Below are 18817 nucleotides of genomic sequence, written 5' to 3' on the forward strand. Positions count from 1 at the left end.
TCTTGGTCTCCCCACTGAAGAAAGACCCCATAAAAAGATCCATCACTATGCAGGCCATTCAACACCTACTGGATATCAAGGCAATCGAACCAGTCCTACCACACGAACAGGGACAAGGAGTGTACTCCATTTTCTTCACAGTCCCCAAAAGAACAGGGGACTGGAGATCTGTGCTGGACTTAAAATACGTGAACAAGTTCATAAATGTTCGACATTTCAGGATGGAGACTCTACAATCCATCGCAGAGGCATTACAGCCGGGGGAGTTCCTAACCTCAATAGATTTAACAGAGGCCTATCTACATGTACCGATGACCCCAACACATCGGAAATTCCTCAGATTCTGTGTGAAGGACCTTCACTTTCAATTCAGAGCGATACCCTTCGGCCTGGCAACTGCGCCCAGGGTATTTACCAAGCTGCTCATAGTACCAGTTCTCAAGCTGAGAGAAATGGGCATTCATTTGCATCCATACTTAGACGACTTGTTAATAAGAGCTGGCTCCAGAGAGGAATCTATCAGAGTAACTACATTCACCATTCACTTCCTCAAACAACACGGCTTCTTAATAAACCTAGCCAAATGCTCACTACAACCGTCTCAGTGCCTGGAACACCTGGGCCTATCTATCGACACCAAAGAAGGACGATTCTTCCTCCCAAGCAAGAAGAGGGACAAGACCAGACTACTGGCACGATCAATAATCAAACAACCTTCCTCCATGCTTATGGATCTATCAAAGTTCATGGGGGTGCTGGTAGCCAATGCAGAAGCAATCTACTGGGGTCGTTTCCACTCCAGACCTCTTCAATCACTACTACGCCCCTTCCAAATGCAGATAGCACAGAGGAAGAACATCAGGATCCAGGTCCCCAGAACGGTGAAGGTCAGTCTGGAATGGTGGACAGTAGACGCCAATCTACGGCAGGGCAAGAGCTTTCTTACCCACCACCTCATACAGATATATACCGACGCCAGCCTCAAGGGCTGGGGAGCAACGATGGAGGGCATTCCAGCCCAGGGCAAATGGTCCGAGTCAGAGACGAAACTTCCCATCAATGTCCTGGAAATGAGGGCCATTCTACTAGCTCTGACTTTCTTCAGAGAGAAAATACTTCACAGCCATGTCCTGATACGCACGGACAATATAGCCGCAAAGACATATATAAACAAACAAGGGGGATCCAGATCATCTCGCCTGCAAAGAGAAGCCCACAAAATCATCAGCTGGGCGGAGAGCAACCTCAGCTCGATTCAAGCAGAACACATAAGAGGAGTTCTCAATGTACATGCGGACTGGCTGAGCAGAGAGGTCCTTCATCCGGGGGAATGGTCCCTGAAGAAGGAAACGTTCTTATTCCTAGCAGCACACTTCGGGATGCCGGTAGTAGATCTCTTTGCATCACACCTCAACAACCAGGTTCCCAGATTTTTTACCAGGTTCTTTCATCCGAAAGCGGAAGACACGGATGCTCTCAACTCACAATGGCCGAAAGGTTTGTTATACGCCTTTCCTCCACTACCAACATTACCCAAGCTTCTTCGGAAGATCAGGGAACAAAGAGCCAGGATACTACTAGTCGCTCCATGGTGGCCACGGAGACCGTGGTTCTCATCCCTACTACTTCTGTCAGTAGCACCTCCACTCAAACTACCAGTCCATCCGGACATGCTACAAAAAGGTCCAATATGGCACCCTCGTCCGGAATGGTGGTCTCTGACAGGGTGGAAATTGAACGGAGCTATCTGCAACAAGCAGGCTATACTTCAGAAGTCATAGACACGTTACTAGCGTCTAGAAAGAAATCCACCGTCCGGATCTATAACGTCTCCTGGAAAGCGTTCAACAGATGGTGCAGGAGAAAAAAGGTATCAGTGTTACACCCTTCCACACAAGCAATACTATCATTCCTTCAAGAGGGTCTTGATAGAGGCCTCAGACCAGCAACACTGCGACGACAGATCGCTGCCCTAAGCACAGTCGTCACTACAGAGAATGGGACTCTGTTGTCGGAACACCCACATATCAAACGCTTCCTTAGGGGTGCAACATTAATAAGACCGCCCACGATACACAGGTTTCCTACATGGCGCCTGAATGTTGTGTTATCGGCACTTACTAAAGCTCCGTTTGAACCAATGAGGGATATCTCACTGAGATGGCTTAAGCTCAAGACCATTTTCCTCGTGGCTATAACCTCGGCAAGACGTATCTCGGAGCTCAGCGCATTATCAACCAGACCAGATTTGTGCGTCTTTCATAGAGACAAGGTGGTCCTGAGGACAGATCCGGTCTTCATGCCCAAGGCCACGTCTAGATTCCATCGAGCTCAAGAGATCAATTTACCATCATTCTTCCCATCACCAGTACATGCGAGGGAACGCGAATGGCACAATCTCGACGTAAGACGTGCAGTTAAAATAGACATAATCAGAACAGAATCGCTGCCTCAGTCGGACTCTCTATTCATAAATATAGCACGTCCTAGATTAGGCCAAAGAATGTCTGCGTCAGCCATCGCCTACAGCATTAAAATGTGCATTACGGAAGCTTACCGAGCACTTAAGCTGGAAGTGCCAAAAGGAATCACAGCTCACTCGGCAAGGAGTGCGTCAACCAATGCAGCTCTAAGGAACAATGCGTCAATAGAAGATATTTGCAAGGCGGCCACCTGGTCATCCGTGTCCACGTTCATCAAACACTACCATATCCATACTTACGCATCGGTGGATGCGGCATTCGGAAGAAGAGTGCTCCAACATGTGATAAGGGACGAAGATCTCCCACCCGAACATTAAGAACTGCTTTGGGAGTTCCCAAGATGTCCTCCGCCTCAGAGGGAGAACGGCCCTTGGATACTCACCGTGAAGGGTCCTTCTCCTCTGAGGAAAGGAGGACATCTTGCCCTCCCAAGATCTTTGTTGGTCACTGAAGACAAGTCAAAGCTGCACTCTTCTTCCCTTCTGTATCTGTTCCAATTTCTCAAGACAGTGTTTAGTAAGTCTGTGATTGTTATATATATGTTTTCTTATATATATGACTCTATGTGGTTAGTTCATGGTTGCAGAGCATAGATAATGGTTATCTTTTGAAGTTCTGTTTCATAGTTATAGTTGAAAGTTACAGTAGACCGAACACAGCTGAAGGGAGTACCCAGAACTGAAGAGTCAAGGGGTGGTCCCACTCATCAAGGAAGAGGAAGAAAAATCAACTTCCTGCCTCCCTGATTGGATGGTGGGAATCACCCAAGATGTCCTCCTTTCCTCAGAGGAGAAGGACCCTTCACGGTGAGTATCCAAGGGCCGTTATCTTGATACTTGGCATAAATTCCCAGACCTGCATCCCATAGTTAGGCATGCTTAAGCACATTCTTTTCATGGACTTAAGCATTTATTTATTTACTTATTTTATACTCAACCTTTCTCCCCAGTGGGGACCCAGAGTGGCTTACCACATCTCTCTCCTGGCCTCTATTTTATCCTTACAACAACCCTTTGAGGTAGGTTAGTCTTGAGAATGTGTGAGAGGCCCAAGGTTACTGAGCGAATTTCTATGGCAGAGTGAGGATTTAAATCTGGATCGCCCAGATCCTAGTCTGACTATCCCACACTGGCTCCCTCTGTGTTGGATTGTGGCTGCAGGCTTCTGCGGCCTCGTTAGAGCTCTTTCTGAGAAAATCAGTTGACTTCATTATTGTATGAAATAATTTTGGGAATAGTACAGCTCTTTGATGCTTAACTGCAGGTGGCAGCCCTAGAAAAGGACTTGACAGAGCTGAAATCACCTTCCAAGGAAAATGTTGCAAATCTCCTGGATGCCTATCATACAAAGGTACGTACGAAGCCAGCTAGTCCCGGACTTTGTGGCGGAGAACCGTGCTCAGTCTCTGTAAATGAAAACTTGCCTAGAGGGTGAATTCATTTCTTCTTCTGAAAAATGACCCGGAACTGGCCTGTTCTCGCAGTTTTGTGTTCCCAGGTCGATGCTGTTCCATACCGAAAGATGGAGTGAGAATTTTAAGAGATGGCGTTAAGTGTCTTTGCTTAATCTTCCTTTGTACTAAACCTAGAATTCTCAAGTGAATTTTGCCCCTTTTTTAATACTCTCAAGATTGTTTCAGATGCTCCAGTTTTCCAGTATAGGAAAATGAATGAAAACCAGCGGCAGTCATGTGTGACATGCATGCACATGTTTTCAGTTTTTTGTACATGTGCTGGAAGCTGGGGAATGGCTGTTCAGCATGTGTTCTTTGAATGACAACACAGCGAACAAGGCCCATATACAATGGCAACATGGAATGATCTAAACAGGACTTGCTTTTCCTGTAGAAAAATGCATGCAAGTCCCATTTAGTCAGTCTGTACGGCTCGTGGGCCATAATAAAGACTAAACGGGAGTTGCACCCATTTTTCTACATGAAAACACTTGGGTGCTTAGAAAAATTTTAACAGCTAAAGTTGCCTTCATTGTCTGAGGAATGAGCACCAACATTTTGCATTTGATACTGTTCCCTTAGATTTTTAGGATATAAACACCGAGTTTTCTCATGGTCGTGTCCACCATATTCGAGAGAAGTTTGATTTGGATTCAGCTTGTTATAACATCAGTCTTTGTCTGTGTCATGCAGGGGTGGCACAAGGGTCTGCCACGCTCACGGCCGGCCAGACGGGCACCCACACGCGCGCACCGGCCTGCGTGATGACATCACGCGTGATGTCATCACAGGAGCGCGCGCGTCGCCGCCAGCCCGATTGCTGTGGCAGGCGGCCTCTGAGCTCTCCCGCTCGGTTGCCTGCGCCGCCGCAGATGCCTGCCCGCGGTGGCTGCGCCTGGCCGGGGGCTTGTGCTGGCAGCGGCACGGGGTGGGAGGGATAGGAGACTGGTGCTTTGTGGCTCGCGCTCCCGCCCGCCGCGCCTCCTCCGGCGCTCCCTCCGCCTACCTGGCCTTAATAGGCGCGCCGGCCCTGGTGTCATGTCTGTGTTCAGCCATGCTATGATTGTCTGTATGTTGTAACCACAATGCTCATCATTAACCTGATGTATTCTCTCCTTAGTGCAAGTGTTACTTTTGAGACCCAGAGTAGGCCTCTCCTGTTATCTTATAGAAATACGCTCCTCTAAGCTAGCACGGACCTTGGAGGGTCCAGATGCCAGCTCTTGCTACTTCGCCCAGATGCTGGGAATGTATGATTGTATACTGAATGTCTAGCCATAACTAAAAAGGGTTGTCACAGGACCCATGTATACTGCGTGCCAAAACTTTAACAGTTATTTGAGCGCGGGAAAATCAAGTATAATATAGATCCAGAGGAGTTAGCCATGTTAGTCTCTAGTAGCAAAATCAAAAAGAGTCCAGTAGCACCTTTAAGACTAACCAATTTTATTGTAGCATAAGCTTTCGAGAATCACAGCTCTCTTCGTCAGATGCATGGAGGGCAAAAAGAAACTGGTCAGATATAGAGGAGGAGAGGGGAGGGCAGAGTAGATGCAAACAGCATCCATATCAGAAGGAGCTGTTTGCATCTACTCCGCCCTCCCCTCTCCTCCTCTATATCTGACCAGTTTCTTTTTGCCCTCCATGCATCTGACGAAGAGAACTGTGATTCTCGAAAGCTTATGCTACAATAAAATTGGTTAGTCTTAAAAGTATAATATAGAACTGCTTGCCTTGCCTTATCACTTCTACCAAGCGCCGTGATGGAGTGCAGACCTGAACTGTCAAATCCTGAATAAAGTTTTTCTACTGGAACCAATGTGTGTTCACTGGAGAGGGGCTGAGGGATCTACCTGCCAGGAACTGACAGTTTGGCATCTTTAATACTGTTAGGCACACATTTGAAGTTGTCGTTGTATTCAGGCAGTGTGTACATTGGCATAATGGGAAATGCATTCCCACCTATATCGTCCCACCTCCCATCCAGTTGGAGTGAAATTCTCGGGAACTTTAGGCTTTGCATAAAGGATCCTCCTTAGCAAATTGCAGAAAGAGAAGAGAAGATCTTTGCATTTTATAGGCCATGAAAACTCTTCATAGCAAAGAGAGGGCATTTGGAAGTGTGGCAATGACTTCCTACTCTAGTCTTTTTTGCTGCTGGACTCCTAATGCGGAAGATGGGCGGAGGCCTGTTTTTTAAAAATAGAAATGATGAGAGGTGTGCCCCAGTGGGTCCACACACAGGCCCTGCATTAGGTTCATGCCATTCACCATTTTTCTTAATTGACATCGTGATATCCCCTGAGAAGCTGTCAGGCTTCATTAAATGAAACATAGATGCTTCAGACAGCAAAGCATAGTGAGATGAGGCATGACAGATAGTGAGCTCAGCCTTCCTGTGCCTATATGTTCAATGTTCAGTTTTTTGTGAAAACTGATGAGTAGCATGGGCCAGTGAACCAGCAACGTGATGCGTTGCACAGAAATTCCAACATCGGCTAAGTGTTCTGGTTGGAGGGCATGCCTGTCAGCTATATGTCTGCCGAGTTACTCCCTGTCTCTTGACGCCGTGGTATTTAAGCTGAAAGTCAAGCACAGCCATAGACTTTGCAGAGTTGCCAGGAAATGGCAGGTCTGACCTGTTCAGTTCAGTTTGAAGAAATTTCATATTGTTTAAGTTATTGTTCTGGGCGCTGTCACTGGGTTTTAATTAGTGACTTTCCGAATGCACCCGTGTCCTGTTGTATTGTGCTGAGTATTATGAAAGGTAGTCCTTCCCGGCTGTGTTCTCCTGTCATTACATTTGGAGCAGGAGAGCAAGTCTTGTCAGTTCAGGAAGAGCAGCTTGTCCGTCAATTGGATGGGGGGAAGTGCCTGTGCGATGCAGGTGCGCTTGCGCATGTATTTTGCATTTCTGGCAACCTGCATATTTTTGCAGTCCCTGGCAGGCAGCAGTTTATTTATTTAATTTTAAACATTTCCACGTTGCCTTTCTACCCAGTTTAGGGTCCCCACAGTGGTCAACGTTTAAACATTAAAACACTTCAGACACTGAACCGTTTTCAGGACAAATATAAAAACTACTTTAAACAATTAAATAAAACATAAAAACACATAAAAACATACGACTCAATCTTTGAAGTTCATCGGAGCACCTGTTAAGCGAACATCCATAGCTGATTGTCTGTATTCATTTTTGGTCAGTCACAAACTGTGCAGACTTGCAAAATGTGTTGGAAGCCAACAGTTTTATGCAGGGCTTTTTTTCTGTGGGAAGAGGTAGTGGAACTCAGTGGGTTGCCCTCGTTGAAAATGGTCACACGGCTGGTGGCCCCGCCCCCTGATCTCCAGATGGAGGGGAGTTGAAATTGCCCTCCGCGCCACTCGGCGGCGCAGAGGGCAATCTCAACTCCCCTCTGTCTGGAGATCAGGGGGCGGGGCCACCAGCCGTGTGACCATTTTCAAGAGGTTCCAGAACTCCGTTCCCCCGTGTTCCCCCTGAAAAAAAGCCCTGGTTTTATGTGTCCAGAAGGCATAGAGTTGCCAGGCTGGGCCTGGCAACTGGCAGGAGACTTGGGGGAGGGAAAATGCCGGGCATGATGTCCCGTCACAACTTTATCACAGCTCGGACAACAACTTTTTAATTTTCTCTCCTGCTGCTGCTGCGAGTAGCAGTGGCCAGTGGGAGGTGGGGGCAGAGGTCCCCCCAACAAGGAGAACGGCAAGCCTAAGAAGGCCGCAAGCAGAGCTCAGCTTGCAGGACAGCTCTTCACCCTTCCCAGTGCAGCCCACTGCATTCTCCGTAATTCTGCTCCATGCAGTGGGGATAGGGTTGCCAGCTCCAAGTTGGGAAATTCCTGGAGATCTGGGGGATGAAACCTGGAGAAACCTGGAGAAAGTGGGGTTTGGGGAGGGAAAGGACCTTGGCATGACATAATTCCAAAGAGTCTACCCCCAAAAGTAGCCATTTTCTCCAGGTGAACTGATCTCTGTGGCCTGGAGACCAGTCGTAATTCCGGGAGATCTCCAGCCACTACCTGGAGGCTGGCAACCCTAAGTGGGATGCTCAGCAACAGTCTGCAGTGGGAGACAATTTTTAATCCAACACTATCTTGAAACTTCTTTGTTTCAAATATAGAAGATACAATGCTATCCTATCTTTTTTCAAAAATTCCAGCTATAATGACAGCCATATTGACTATTTACAGAACGTGTTACAGTAGATACAGTCCCAAGTTGGTACTGAAAAGAAAATAGAAAATATAAAATGTTATGATGTCCTAAAGAACCTAACAGATGCTATTAAAATAATTTATTGTCAAGTGTCTGAAAGGGAATGGATTGGTTTATTTGTACAATATGTTTTGTCGTGGCATTTAGACTTGCAAACGCAGGGGACCTTAATGGGCAAATTCCTTCTGAGTTTCAATCACTGTCTTTTGGTTTAAAAGTTTGAGATCATTTTGTTCTTAGTATAGACAGTTGTTTTCAGCCATCCCAATATGCCTTGCAGTATACTTTCTAGGCAAATTTTTTTTTAAAAAAAAAATTTTATTGGATGGGTTCACAAACATACACAAAAATCATTAACATTTTCTACCCCATAACAATTTCCCCATCCTTTCCCCCCCTTTTCTAGTGACTCCCAGCAGTTTTCCATACCCAGCTTAATCTAAAAAGTATATCATATAAATTCTTAAAGTCTATAATGTATATCTATATTATACATACTAATCAAATCTCTTTACTTATCTTAACTATCTACACTTACTATATTACTTATCTTAATTAAAAATATAAAAATTATATAAGTATATAATAAGTACTACTAAGTATACTAACTAAAAAAAAAAGATACATATATATGTGTAACATACTATTCCTTAAATACCTATTACTATAATACTATAACTCCATACTAATCCAATAAGATACAATGAAATATACCCCTTTTTGACCTTAAGTAAGTTTCTATCTCCCCTTTAATTCTCCAAAGACCACAGTTTCCCCTTCATGTCCCACTTTTTCTCCACATATTTCTTGAATTTTTCCCAGCTTAATGTATAATCCAATTCTTCTTGTTCTTTCAATTCCCTTGTTAATTTGTCCATTTCTGCCATGTTCAAAACTTTCAGAATCCAATCTTCCATAGATGGTATCTCCTGAGTCTTCCACAACTGTGCATAACACATTCTGGCCGCCGTGATCATATAAAACACCATAACTCTGTCCAGTTTATCAAAATCTTCTAGGTTCATACATAATAACAACAATTCCGGGGTTTTATTTATATTCCTTTGTAAAATATCTGACATAACTTTTACTATATCCCCCCAGAACTGCTTAGCCTTATCACAAGTCCACCACATATGATAGAATGAACCTTCATTGTTTACATTTCCAACATTTATCAGACATCTGGCTATTACCATTGGCCAACTTCTTCGGTGTTAAATACCATCTATACAACATTTTATATACATTTTCACGCACAGTGGTACATGCTGAGATTTTAACTACATTTTTCCACACCTTTTCCCAAGCTTCCATTGAAATTTCCCTATTACAATTTATTGCCCATTTGACCATCTGAACTTTAACAACCTCCTTTTCCGTAAACCATTTCAGTAATATCTTATATATTTTAGAAATTATTTTCTTCCCCCCATGAAGCAAACAGTTCTCAGTCTCAGAATTTTGTACTCTAAAACCATTTTTCCTTTGTAGGCAAAATTTTTTAAAAGATTGGTGCCAAAGATTATTTGCTCTTTTACTTTGGTGGAGTAGTCCCATATGGGATTCTGTTTTCCCCTTTATGGAACTGCTGGATTCGCTTACGATCAATTAAAATATGTAAGATGCTGTCTTCTACCCATTTAATTTTAAATATGCATGCTTTTCCCAGACAATTTCTTGAGGCAGAAAGGAGAGACAGCTTCAAGGAAAGAGAGCTAGCTTGAAACCTTGTCTACTTGCGTGCCTGCAAAAATGGGTCCCCTACAAGACATGTGCATCTCTTAATCTTTGTCCTGCTTGGGCTCTGCTTTCTTTAGCAAGGACCTGGGATGAGCAGGTAGCAGAAATATTAATGGAGTTAATTTAAATAAAGCCATGGTAATAAATTCGCAACAAAGCGGAAAGCTGGAGTATCATAATGTGCATGCTGAGAGTTAATGAGTTGGAAGCTGTGAACAGGAAAGTGGTGGCATGCAAGTGCTGAGCATTAGACTCTGCTCCTCCCCGAAGCAAATTGTCACGCAAAAGTAGCCCTTTCTGAAGCCTGCTTGTTCGTCACCCAGCACTGCCTCTTTATTCATCCAGTGCAGCAGGGTTTTTTTGCAGAAGAGATGCATACAGTTTGCCAGTTATTGCCAGGAGACCGATTGGTCAATAGTTACTTGGATCGGTTTTATCACCTTTCTTGTAGATAGGTGTAATCAGCAATGTTTTCCAGGTGTCTAGCATAATTCCATCCAAATTGTTACAGAGATGCATCCTCTTTGTTTGGCCGGAGCCCTTGTAGTGCCAGAAAGTCCATGGCGGTCGTCACAAGCTGCAGTTCAAATATATCAAATGGCGCAGCCCTCTCGGCTGGCAGCGAATAATCAATATTTGTCACCCAGTGTATCTGTTCGTAGTTCTGGGATGACTGTGAATAGGTAGGAAGGTCCATTGGTCAGGGGACTAGAAGCAAATGTTCTCTCATCTGGGGAACGGTGACTTGACATTTGGCCCCCTCATTCATTTGTGTGTGATCTTTCTTTCCTCCAAGGAGATCAGAGTGACACAGCTCTCCCCTCCTCCTTTTCATTCTCACAACAATCCTGTCAGACTGAGAGCCAAGCTACAAGCGACGCCTGACACAGGTTGGACGCTTGTCAGCTTCCCTCAAGTTTTGATGGGAAATGTAGGCATCCTGGTCTTGCAGCTGTAATGGAGAGCGAAGCTGTAAGACCAGAACGCCTACATTTCCCATCAAAACTTGAGGGAAGCTGACAAGTGTCCAGTCTGTGTAAGGCGTCACTTGTAGCTTGGCTCTGAGAGAGAGAGTGACTGGCCCTGGGACACTCAGCGTGCTGCCCTAAGAAGAGTCACACCTTTCTAAGTCCAACGAGCCTCAGTCTGAATGGTACAGACTAGCCCGATCTCGGAAGCTAAGCAGGGTCAGCCTTGGTTCATTCTTGGATGGGAGACCACCAAAGAAGTCCAGGGTCTCTACACAGACACAGGCAGTGGCAAACCAGCTCTGTTTGTCTGTTGCCTTAAAAACCTCACGAGGGGTCGCCATTCATCGGTTGTGACTTGATGGCACTTTCCACTGACAAGTCCCTCAAAGTCAGTGGGCTTTGAAGGGTGTGTCTCTGCTTAGGGTGGTACTGTGAGTGAGCTTCCTGCCCGAATGGGGGTTTGAAGGCCAGGCCATAGTCTGTCACTCTAACCACTGCACCACGCTGACTCCCTCTCAACTACATTGTATATAAGAGTAGCTAGGTTTTTTAATCTTCCTGAAAATGTCTTTATAATGTATGAGAGAATTTTTTGAAAATTCATACAACCGAGGCTTCTCTCTATCGGCAGTGGCTCTGAATTATTTTAGCACAGACAAACTATCTTAACTGTTTTACAGAAATTCCATTTTCTCACATTTTCTTAAAAGGCCCTAGCAATTACTGCTTTTGTTTGGCGTTTTCCGAATTTAGAGGATGAAACTTAAAGAGTTTTCTTCTTTCCTTCTTTTTTTGTTTCTCAACAGTGCAAACTTGATCAAGAAAAAGAATTCATACTAGGTGAACATACGGACAAGATTAACAGGTACTTTTCAGTTACTATTCCTTCCTTCCTTCTATTTAGGTCTTAACCTCAGCCCAAAGGGCTCTTGGGATAGGTCACAGCATAAAACAGACACAATGATATTAAAACCCCACTCAAAAAAATGGAGTGGATCCTACCCCCATCTTGCCACTTTCCTGAGCTAATTTTTAAAACTTATTTATTTATTAAAATATTTGTGCTCCACGTTTCCTTTTGGCTCTTTCTCCAGTCTAAGGAGACAAATTACATTGCTGTTTCATTGAACAAACAGTCACTTATGTTGGAGGATGGTTGGATCCACCCCATTATAAAAATAACATTATTCATTAAATTTGTAGCAGAAATGGATTGCAATTAAGTCCAATAAACATGTGGTACATGAATAAATATTAGAGCATATTTTAAGGTACCTGCAAAAATATTTACCTGGTAAAATTCCTTTCTTGATTCAGTTGCAGCTATTTTATTTATTCATTCATTTATTTATTTAGAACACTTCTGTGCCACTTCTCCAGAAAACTTGTTCGAGGTAGCTAACAAAGTAGAACATAAAAGTTACTCAAAACCAAACCAGGCTTTAAAAACCTAGCAAGAGTAAAGCATAAAAGGGCTCTAAAAGAGTCTCATAAAATAAAACAGCACTCAGGCTAGAAGCAGACCTTAAAAGTGATTGTAAAAGATCAAGTTTTTAATTAAAATCCTAGGTAAATAGAAGAGTTTTGGTTTGGCCTAAAAGAAGGTGGGTCAGGAGAGTTTCAAGGCAGAACTCAAGATTGTGAAGAGCTTGGGAATCTTCCTGGATCCCAGTCTCCTGTTGGAGAAACGGGTGTCCATGACAGCAAAAAATGCTCCCCCCCCCCCCCCCAGCTATGTCTAGTTAGGAAGCTGACTCCCTGTTTACTGGTGCCTGATCTGGCCGTGCTGATCCATGCTTCAGTAACCTCGGGGCTGGATTACTGTAGCATATTCCTTGTGGGTCTGTCATTGAAGACGGTAGGAATGGTGCTGCTGGTACAGTACCCAGAAGCCCCTTGGCAGGACCACTTCAATGGCTGCCCATTCATTTCCAGATCCAATTCAAGGTGCTAGCGCTTACCCTTAAAGCCCTTCATGACTGAGTCCCACGTACTTGAAGGGCCGCCTCTCCTGGCATGTTCCCTTGTGGCAGCTTCGTTCTTACTTGCAAGTAACAACCTTGTCCAAGGAATATTCGGCAAGACTGTGCCATGCCTCCGGAACAGCCTCCCAGAAGAGGCCAGGGACTCTTATCCTCCTGGTTTCCAGCAAGGCTGCCCAACAGAACTATTCTTGTGAGCAGGGAATACAAGGCTTTTTTAGATGAGTTTTTAAAGTTTTATTTGTTTTTTTTATTTATTTGCTTCTTTTATCAGCCATCGTCTCACTAATACTCATGGTAGGTTGCAAAATATTTTTTAAAAATCAATTAGACAATAATGCAGTTGTCATAGGACAAGTAGGGGAACATGCAGGGAACATCTCATCTCCCCCCCAGTACTTCCTCTTTTCCTTCCCTGAAAGCCCCCATAGCGTCTCCCTTTTCCCTGCTTCTTTTCCTCCTTCCCAGCCATCAGCCAACCTACCATTATCTGACCCCAGTCTTCAGTCCCCCCGCCCCTTCCTTCCCTCTGGCATCCTTTCCCTGTGAAAATTCTGCACAGTTCTAGCTGCTGGGCTGGGCCCAGTCATGCAGTGCTGGCTGCAAGGCTGGGCCAAGCCCAGTTGCATAGCGGGGAATTGGCAAGGAGTTGCAGGAGGCACTTCGGAGTCCCTTGTATCCCTCTCCCCTATTTCCTCCGCCTGGCAGTCCCCACCTTTCTCTGCTTCCTTTTCTTCTTCCCACCACTGACCGACCCACATTTTATCTACCCCCCTCTCTTCAGCGATATTTAATCTTTATTTATCACATTTGTACCCTGCCTTTCTCCCCAGCGAGGAACCAAAGCAGTTTACATGATTCTCCTGCCCTCCGTTGTTATCCTAACAACAACCCTGTGAGGCAGGTTAGGCTGGGTGTGTGACAGGCCCAGGGTCACCCCGTGAGTTTGCGTGGCAGAGTGGGGAGTCACATCTGGATCTCCCAGATACCAATCTGACTCTGACCACTGTACAACTCTGGCTTTTGTGGGATGTTGGTTGTTGAACAGTAGCAAGCAGCTGGGCCTGGGTGAGTCAGGCAAGTCAGGCAAGTTGTCTAGTGGTTGCTGGTAGGCATGGCCTTGATGAGCCCTCCCTCAAAGGCCCAAACAACCCTGGCCAGGGACCTGCCCACCCCCCAACAGATAATCATAACAACAACAACTGTGCTTATATACTTCTAGGCAAATTAGTGCCCGACTCAGAGCACTGAACAAAGTCAGAGTTATTATTATCCCCACAATACAGCTGGGGAGCTGGGGCTGAGAGGAGTGGTTTGCCCACTGCTCATGGCAGTAGTGGGATTTGCTGATTCGTAGCCCAACCACTTAACCACTGGCAATATTGTTGTGCACTGCTTATATTATTTGGGATTTTTAAAAAAGCTTTTTTTTAAGATTTCAGATTTTTCTGAAAAGGTGGGCATATAAGTATTTTAAATAAGTCAGAGAAGGGCATTTTACAGGTGAGGTGCCCCCCGTCTCAAGGCAGGGGACACAGAGAGCAGGGTTTGTGAATATTTTGTTAGGGCCAAATTGCATGTTATGGCCACAGATCCATGTGTTGGATTGTGCCTGTCTGTTCTGCTCATGCCTATAAAGATGTGCTTTGGGGAGCAGCAGTCTCTAGAAATACGTTGAACCCTACCTCTAAATTCCCAACTTTTATTTTTTCAAAAAGTCTATAGCCCTTTTCGTGGCAAAGATAGAAGGGGAAATATGCTAGCCCTTTGTGTGCCGGATTGCCTAGAATGGAATGGGGCAGGAGGGCTGCAACATGGCTGGAGCTGAGCCAGTTAATCCTTTCCTAGCCCAGTTCATTCTTTCCTGCTGTGTCCCGTCAGTTTTTCTCCCTGGCCCATTGCTTCCTTCTTGTTTTTTTCTTCTTTAATGTCCACTGTCACAAGTGAGAACAATCGAAAAATCGAGTGAGCTTTATATTATTTCTGGGTTCCTCCTCTGTTTGCAGCGAGAATTTGCTTCAGGAGTAGGTGAGGCCGTGGGAAGGGGACAAGAGCAGAAAAACGAATGGTCGCTTTAATTCTGACAAGCATTAACTGCGAACCATCTTGCTCTAACTTGCTGGCATGAAGGAACGCATGCCTCTGCACATATGCAGAATGCCTTTTACTCAGCAGACAATAAGCACTGTCTAGCTCCTCTTCCTTCCTCTCCACAGCTCTGGGATTAAGGCTAAAGAGATGAAGAGGTATAATGTGCAGGCAGCTTTAAATGGCAGAACCTTTCACAACAAAAATTACTTTACTATAGAAGGCTGAAAGGCTGTGGGATCTCAACATCCAGGCACTCTTAATTCCCATCACCTCTCAACTACAGACAAATCAGGTCTTCGAGTGGATCTGAAATTTTTGCCAAAAATAATCAGTTCTCTGAATGTTGAGATTGCGAATGTTCTGTGTATGCACGTAGTATCTATTTAGATGCTTATATCCTGCTTTTCACCCCAATGGGGTTCCAGAGCAGCTTACAACAACATTCTCCATTCTTCCATCCTAATCCTCATAAAAGCCTTCTGAGGTGGCCTTGGCTGAGGGTGACCAGCTCAAAGTCACCCAGTGAGGTCCCAGTGGCCATGTGAACCCATCTCTCCAAGATTCTCATCCATCACACCACACCACCTTTCCATAGCAACATGCAGGGCTTTTTTTCAGCAGGAACGCGGGGGAACAGAGTTCCGGAACCTCTTGAAAATGGTCACATGGCTGGTGGCCCTGCCCCCTGATCTCCAGACAGAGGGGAGTTGAGAGTGCCCTCCGCGCTGCTCAGCGGCGCGGAGGGCAATCTCAACTCCCCTCTGTCGAGATCAGGGGGCGGGGCCACCAGCCATGTGACCGTTTTCTCCAAGGGCAACCCACTGAGTTCCACCACCTCTTTTCCCAGAAAAAAAGCCCTGGCAACATGTATATATCTGTTGGCTATTAGATCATTTATGAGTTGGAGGAGGTGAATTTGCATGCAGGTGCAACTTAAAGAGTCTTCCATTTTAATAATTAAGGGGCTGAGTAATTGCTGTCTCTTCTGCCTGACCACCCACCCACCAATACATTTTCCAAAATGTCACAATAGGCAGAAGCAGGGCTTTTTTTCAGCAGGAACGCAGTGGAACGGAGTTCTGGCACCTCTTAAAAATGGTCACATGGCTGTTGGCCCTGCCCCCTGATCTCCAGACAGAGGGGAGTTTAGATCTAAACTCCCCTCTGTCTGGAGATCAGGGGGCGGGGCCAATGGCCATGTGATCGTTGCCAATGGCAATTTAAACTTTAAAAAACTCCCCTGTTTTTCCAGCTGACCCAACGTGACGTCATTGTGTGGTCTTGAGTTCCACCACTGAGTTCCACCACCTCTTTCCCCAGAAAAAAAGCCCTGGGCAGAAGTATGTTGAAAACAGTTTTTTAGACAGGTATAGACAAATAAAGTAGGCTGAATTGTATAAATGCATTGGTCTCTCTTAGATCCCAGAGTGCGCCAACTTTGCTGTAAAGGTCTTTCCAGAAAGTCCCTGGGCTTGGAAACCTTGTTTCTGAAGAAGTGAGCTGTGACTCAGGAAAGCTCCTACCCTACCACAAATTTTGTTAGTCTTACAGGTGCTACTGAACTCTTGCTCTTTTCTACTGCTACAGACAGACTAACAGCTAGCCATCTTGATCTGTTTCCACATGTGTGCAGCATTGCCCTCCATCATGGAGGCAGTCTCCCCTGGCACTAGGTGCTTCTGCTCATGCAAAGCCAGCGTCTTTCAGTGAGTGGGAAGTCCCTAGCACTGGAGGAATCAGCTCTACAACAGAGGAGGAACTGTGCAAATGGAGGGACAAAAGTCTAGGATCCAGACCTTGGAAGAACAAAAGGGGCCCAGAGACATGTGGAATGATTAATGGGCAGAGAGGACCAAAGTACTATAGCAGTCGCTGTTGCTTGCTTGAATGTCTATGGGGATTTAAAAATAAAAACTGAAATCCGTATGTATCTGACCAGATATTGGAAGCCACCTTGGCCATGTTCATTATTGATGCTGAGGCCAGTCAATGTGCCTGTAAATAAATACTTGATGGTAGGAAGTGCCATAAAGTCATAGCTGACTTACGGCGACCCCTGCTGGGAATTTTTCAAAGCAAGAGACTAAGAGGTAGTTTGCCATTGCCTGCTTCTACATAGTGACCTGTGCCTTCCTTGGAGGTCTCCCATCCTACTGGTAACCAAGGCCGACCCTGCCAGGTCAGACTTAGGATGAGCATATGAACTGCCTTATCTGTAGAAGATGTCACACATACAGTGTCGTTAATGAGGGTCTCCTTACAGAGGCACAGTCATTAAAGGACTAGGGTGCAGGTGAGGTTTCTGCTCCTCTCTGACTGAAGGCAGTTCCAAATTCAGAAATCTTACAGAGCATTTTCCCCCGAAGACTCAAAACCTTCACCTTTTGCTCGGTATGGTTATTTTAATATCAGTATAATGATAACTTACACTGTATACTGGATCTGCTATGCTGTAATAAATATATAAATGTACATAAAAAGTTGGTCAAACTGGGGAATTCAGTATTTTTCTGATTTCAAAATAATTTAACTGTTGGTTGATCTGTGTGATACTTTCTGTTTTAGCCTATTTTCAGCCAACACCATGGAAGGAATTGTCCAAAACTTGAAGCAGGATGGTTCTCCGTTTGCACTCAAGCAACTAGAGGTAATCTTAAAATACTTTTAAGGCTACATACTGCAACCCCTCCAAGCCATCTGAGGGCTGTTACACTGGACTGAGTGCAGGAGACGCCAGTCTCTGTCTTATTTCACCCCTGTTCCTTGGTTAATGAGCATTAGACTAGTTCTGTGACTCCAGGGCAGGTTCAGCTTGAAGTTCTCACCTTCCCATCCTGTGTGCCCAGACTGCTTTTCTTTGCACTGCTATTAAAGCTAACCACGGTTTCAGACCCTGATTTGATGCTAACCATGGTGAGCACAAACGTTGGTGGAGATTGCACTATGGTTATTCAATATATTGTCGAAGGCTTTCACAGCCAGAGAACGATGGTTGTTGTGGATTTTCCGGGCTGTATAGCCGTGGTCTTGGCATTGTAGTTTCTGACGTTTCGCCAGCAGCTGTGGCTGGCATCTTCAGAGGTGTAGCACCAAAAGACAGAGATCTCTCAGTGTCACAGTGACACTTGGATAAGCCACTCCTCGCAGCCCCAGCTCCCCAGCTGTATTGTGGGGATAATAATAACTCTGACTTTGTTCAGTGCTCTGAGTAGGGCACTAATCTGCCTAGAAGAGAAGTATATATGCACAGTTGTTGTTGCTGTGTTAAGACTAGGGCTGAGCTTGGCAACAAGCAGGAGGCCTTTGACATCACTGGTGATGCCATGTCACTTCCTGGTACAATTCAGTGTTACCATAGAGTTTCCAGGGATTCCTAGAGCTGCCCTTTGTCACTTCTGTGTTTTTTTCGGAAATGATGTTGTGATGTTGGTGACATTGCGGTGAGCGACAGAGCTTATTGGCAGGAAATCTGCTGCCATAGTGGAAGGCCTGCCAAGCCTCACAACACACTAACAAACAATTCTATACTTTTGAAACAATGGCTGCATCCACACAGTGAAGATTTTCCATTTTGCATTCATCGTCGCTGTAAATGCAGAAAGCATGCACATAGGCCATGGAGCATCCACATGGCAGTTTTCTACAGACTTTTTGCCTTGTGCTACCAGGGGCTTTGGGGGAGCTTTAAAAATAAAATCAGCAAACGTTACAGTATTACAGAGCTATAGAAATTGCTGATTTTTTTAAAGCCTCAAAAAGCCTTCCAGTGGTGAAGTGTGAAAAATGATGGTTGCGAGGGGCTGGAGAAGGAGCATAGAAACATAATACTGGCCCTGCTTGGTCAGACTCGTGGTCCATATA

General features: G+C 45.1%; 1 protein-coding gene across 1 annotated transcript in view; it reads left to right on the plus strand.

The window, feature by feature from the left end:
• HIBCH (3-hydroxyisobutyryl-CoA hydrolase) overlaps positions 1 to 18817 on the plus strand; it is a 92129-nt gene that overhangs the window by 52409 nt on the left and 20903 nt on the right. Inside the window, exons 9-11 of the mRNA XM_054972973.1 lie at positions 3747 to 3833; positions 11690 to 11748; positions 17522 to 17603. Coding sequence (XP_054828948.1) covers positions 3747 to 3833; positions 11690 to 11748; positions 17522 to 17603 — 228 coding nt within the window. The remainder of the gene's footprint in view (positions 1 to 3746; positions 3834 to 11689; positions 11749 to 17521; positions 17604 to 18817) is intronic.

This window comes from Eublepharis macularius, chromosome 2 (genome assembly GCF_028583425.1).
Source record: "Eublepharis macularius isolate TG4126 chromosome 2, MPM_Emac_v1.0, whole genome shotgun sequence".
Classification (NCBI taxonomy): domain Eukaryota; kingdom Metazoa; phylum Chordata; class Lepidosauria; order Squamata; family Eublepharidae; genus Eublepharis; species Eublepharis macularius.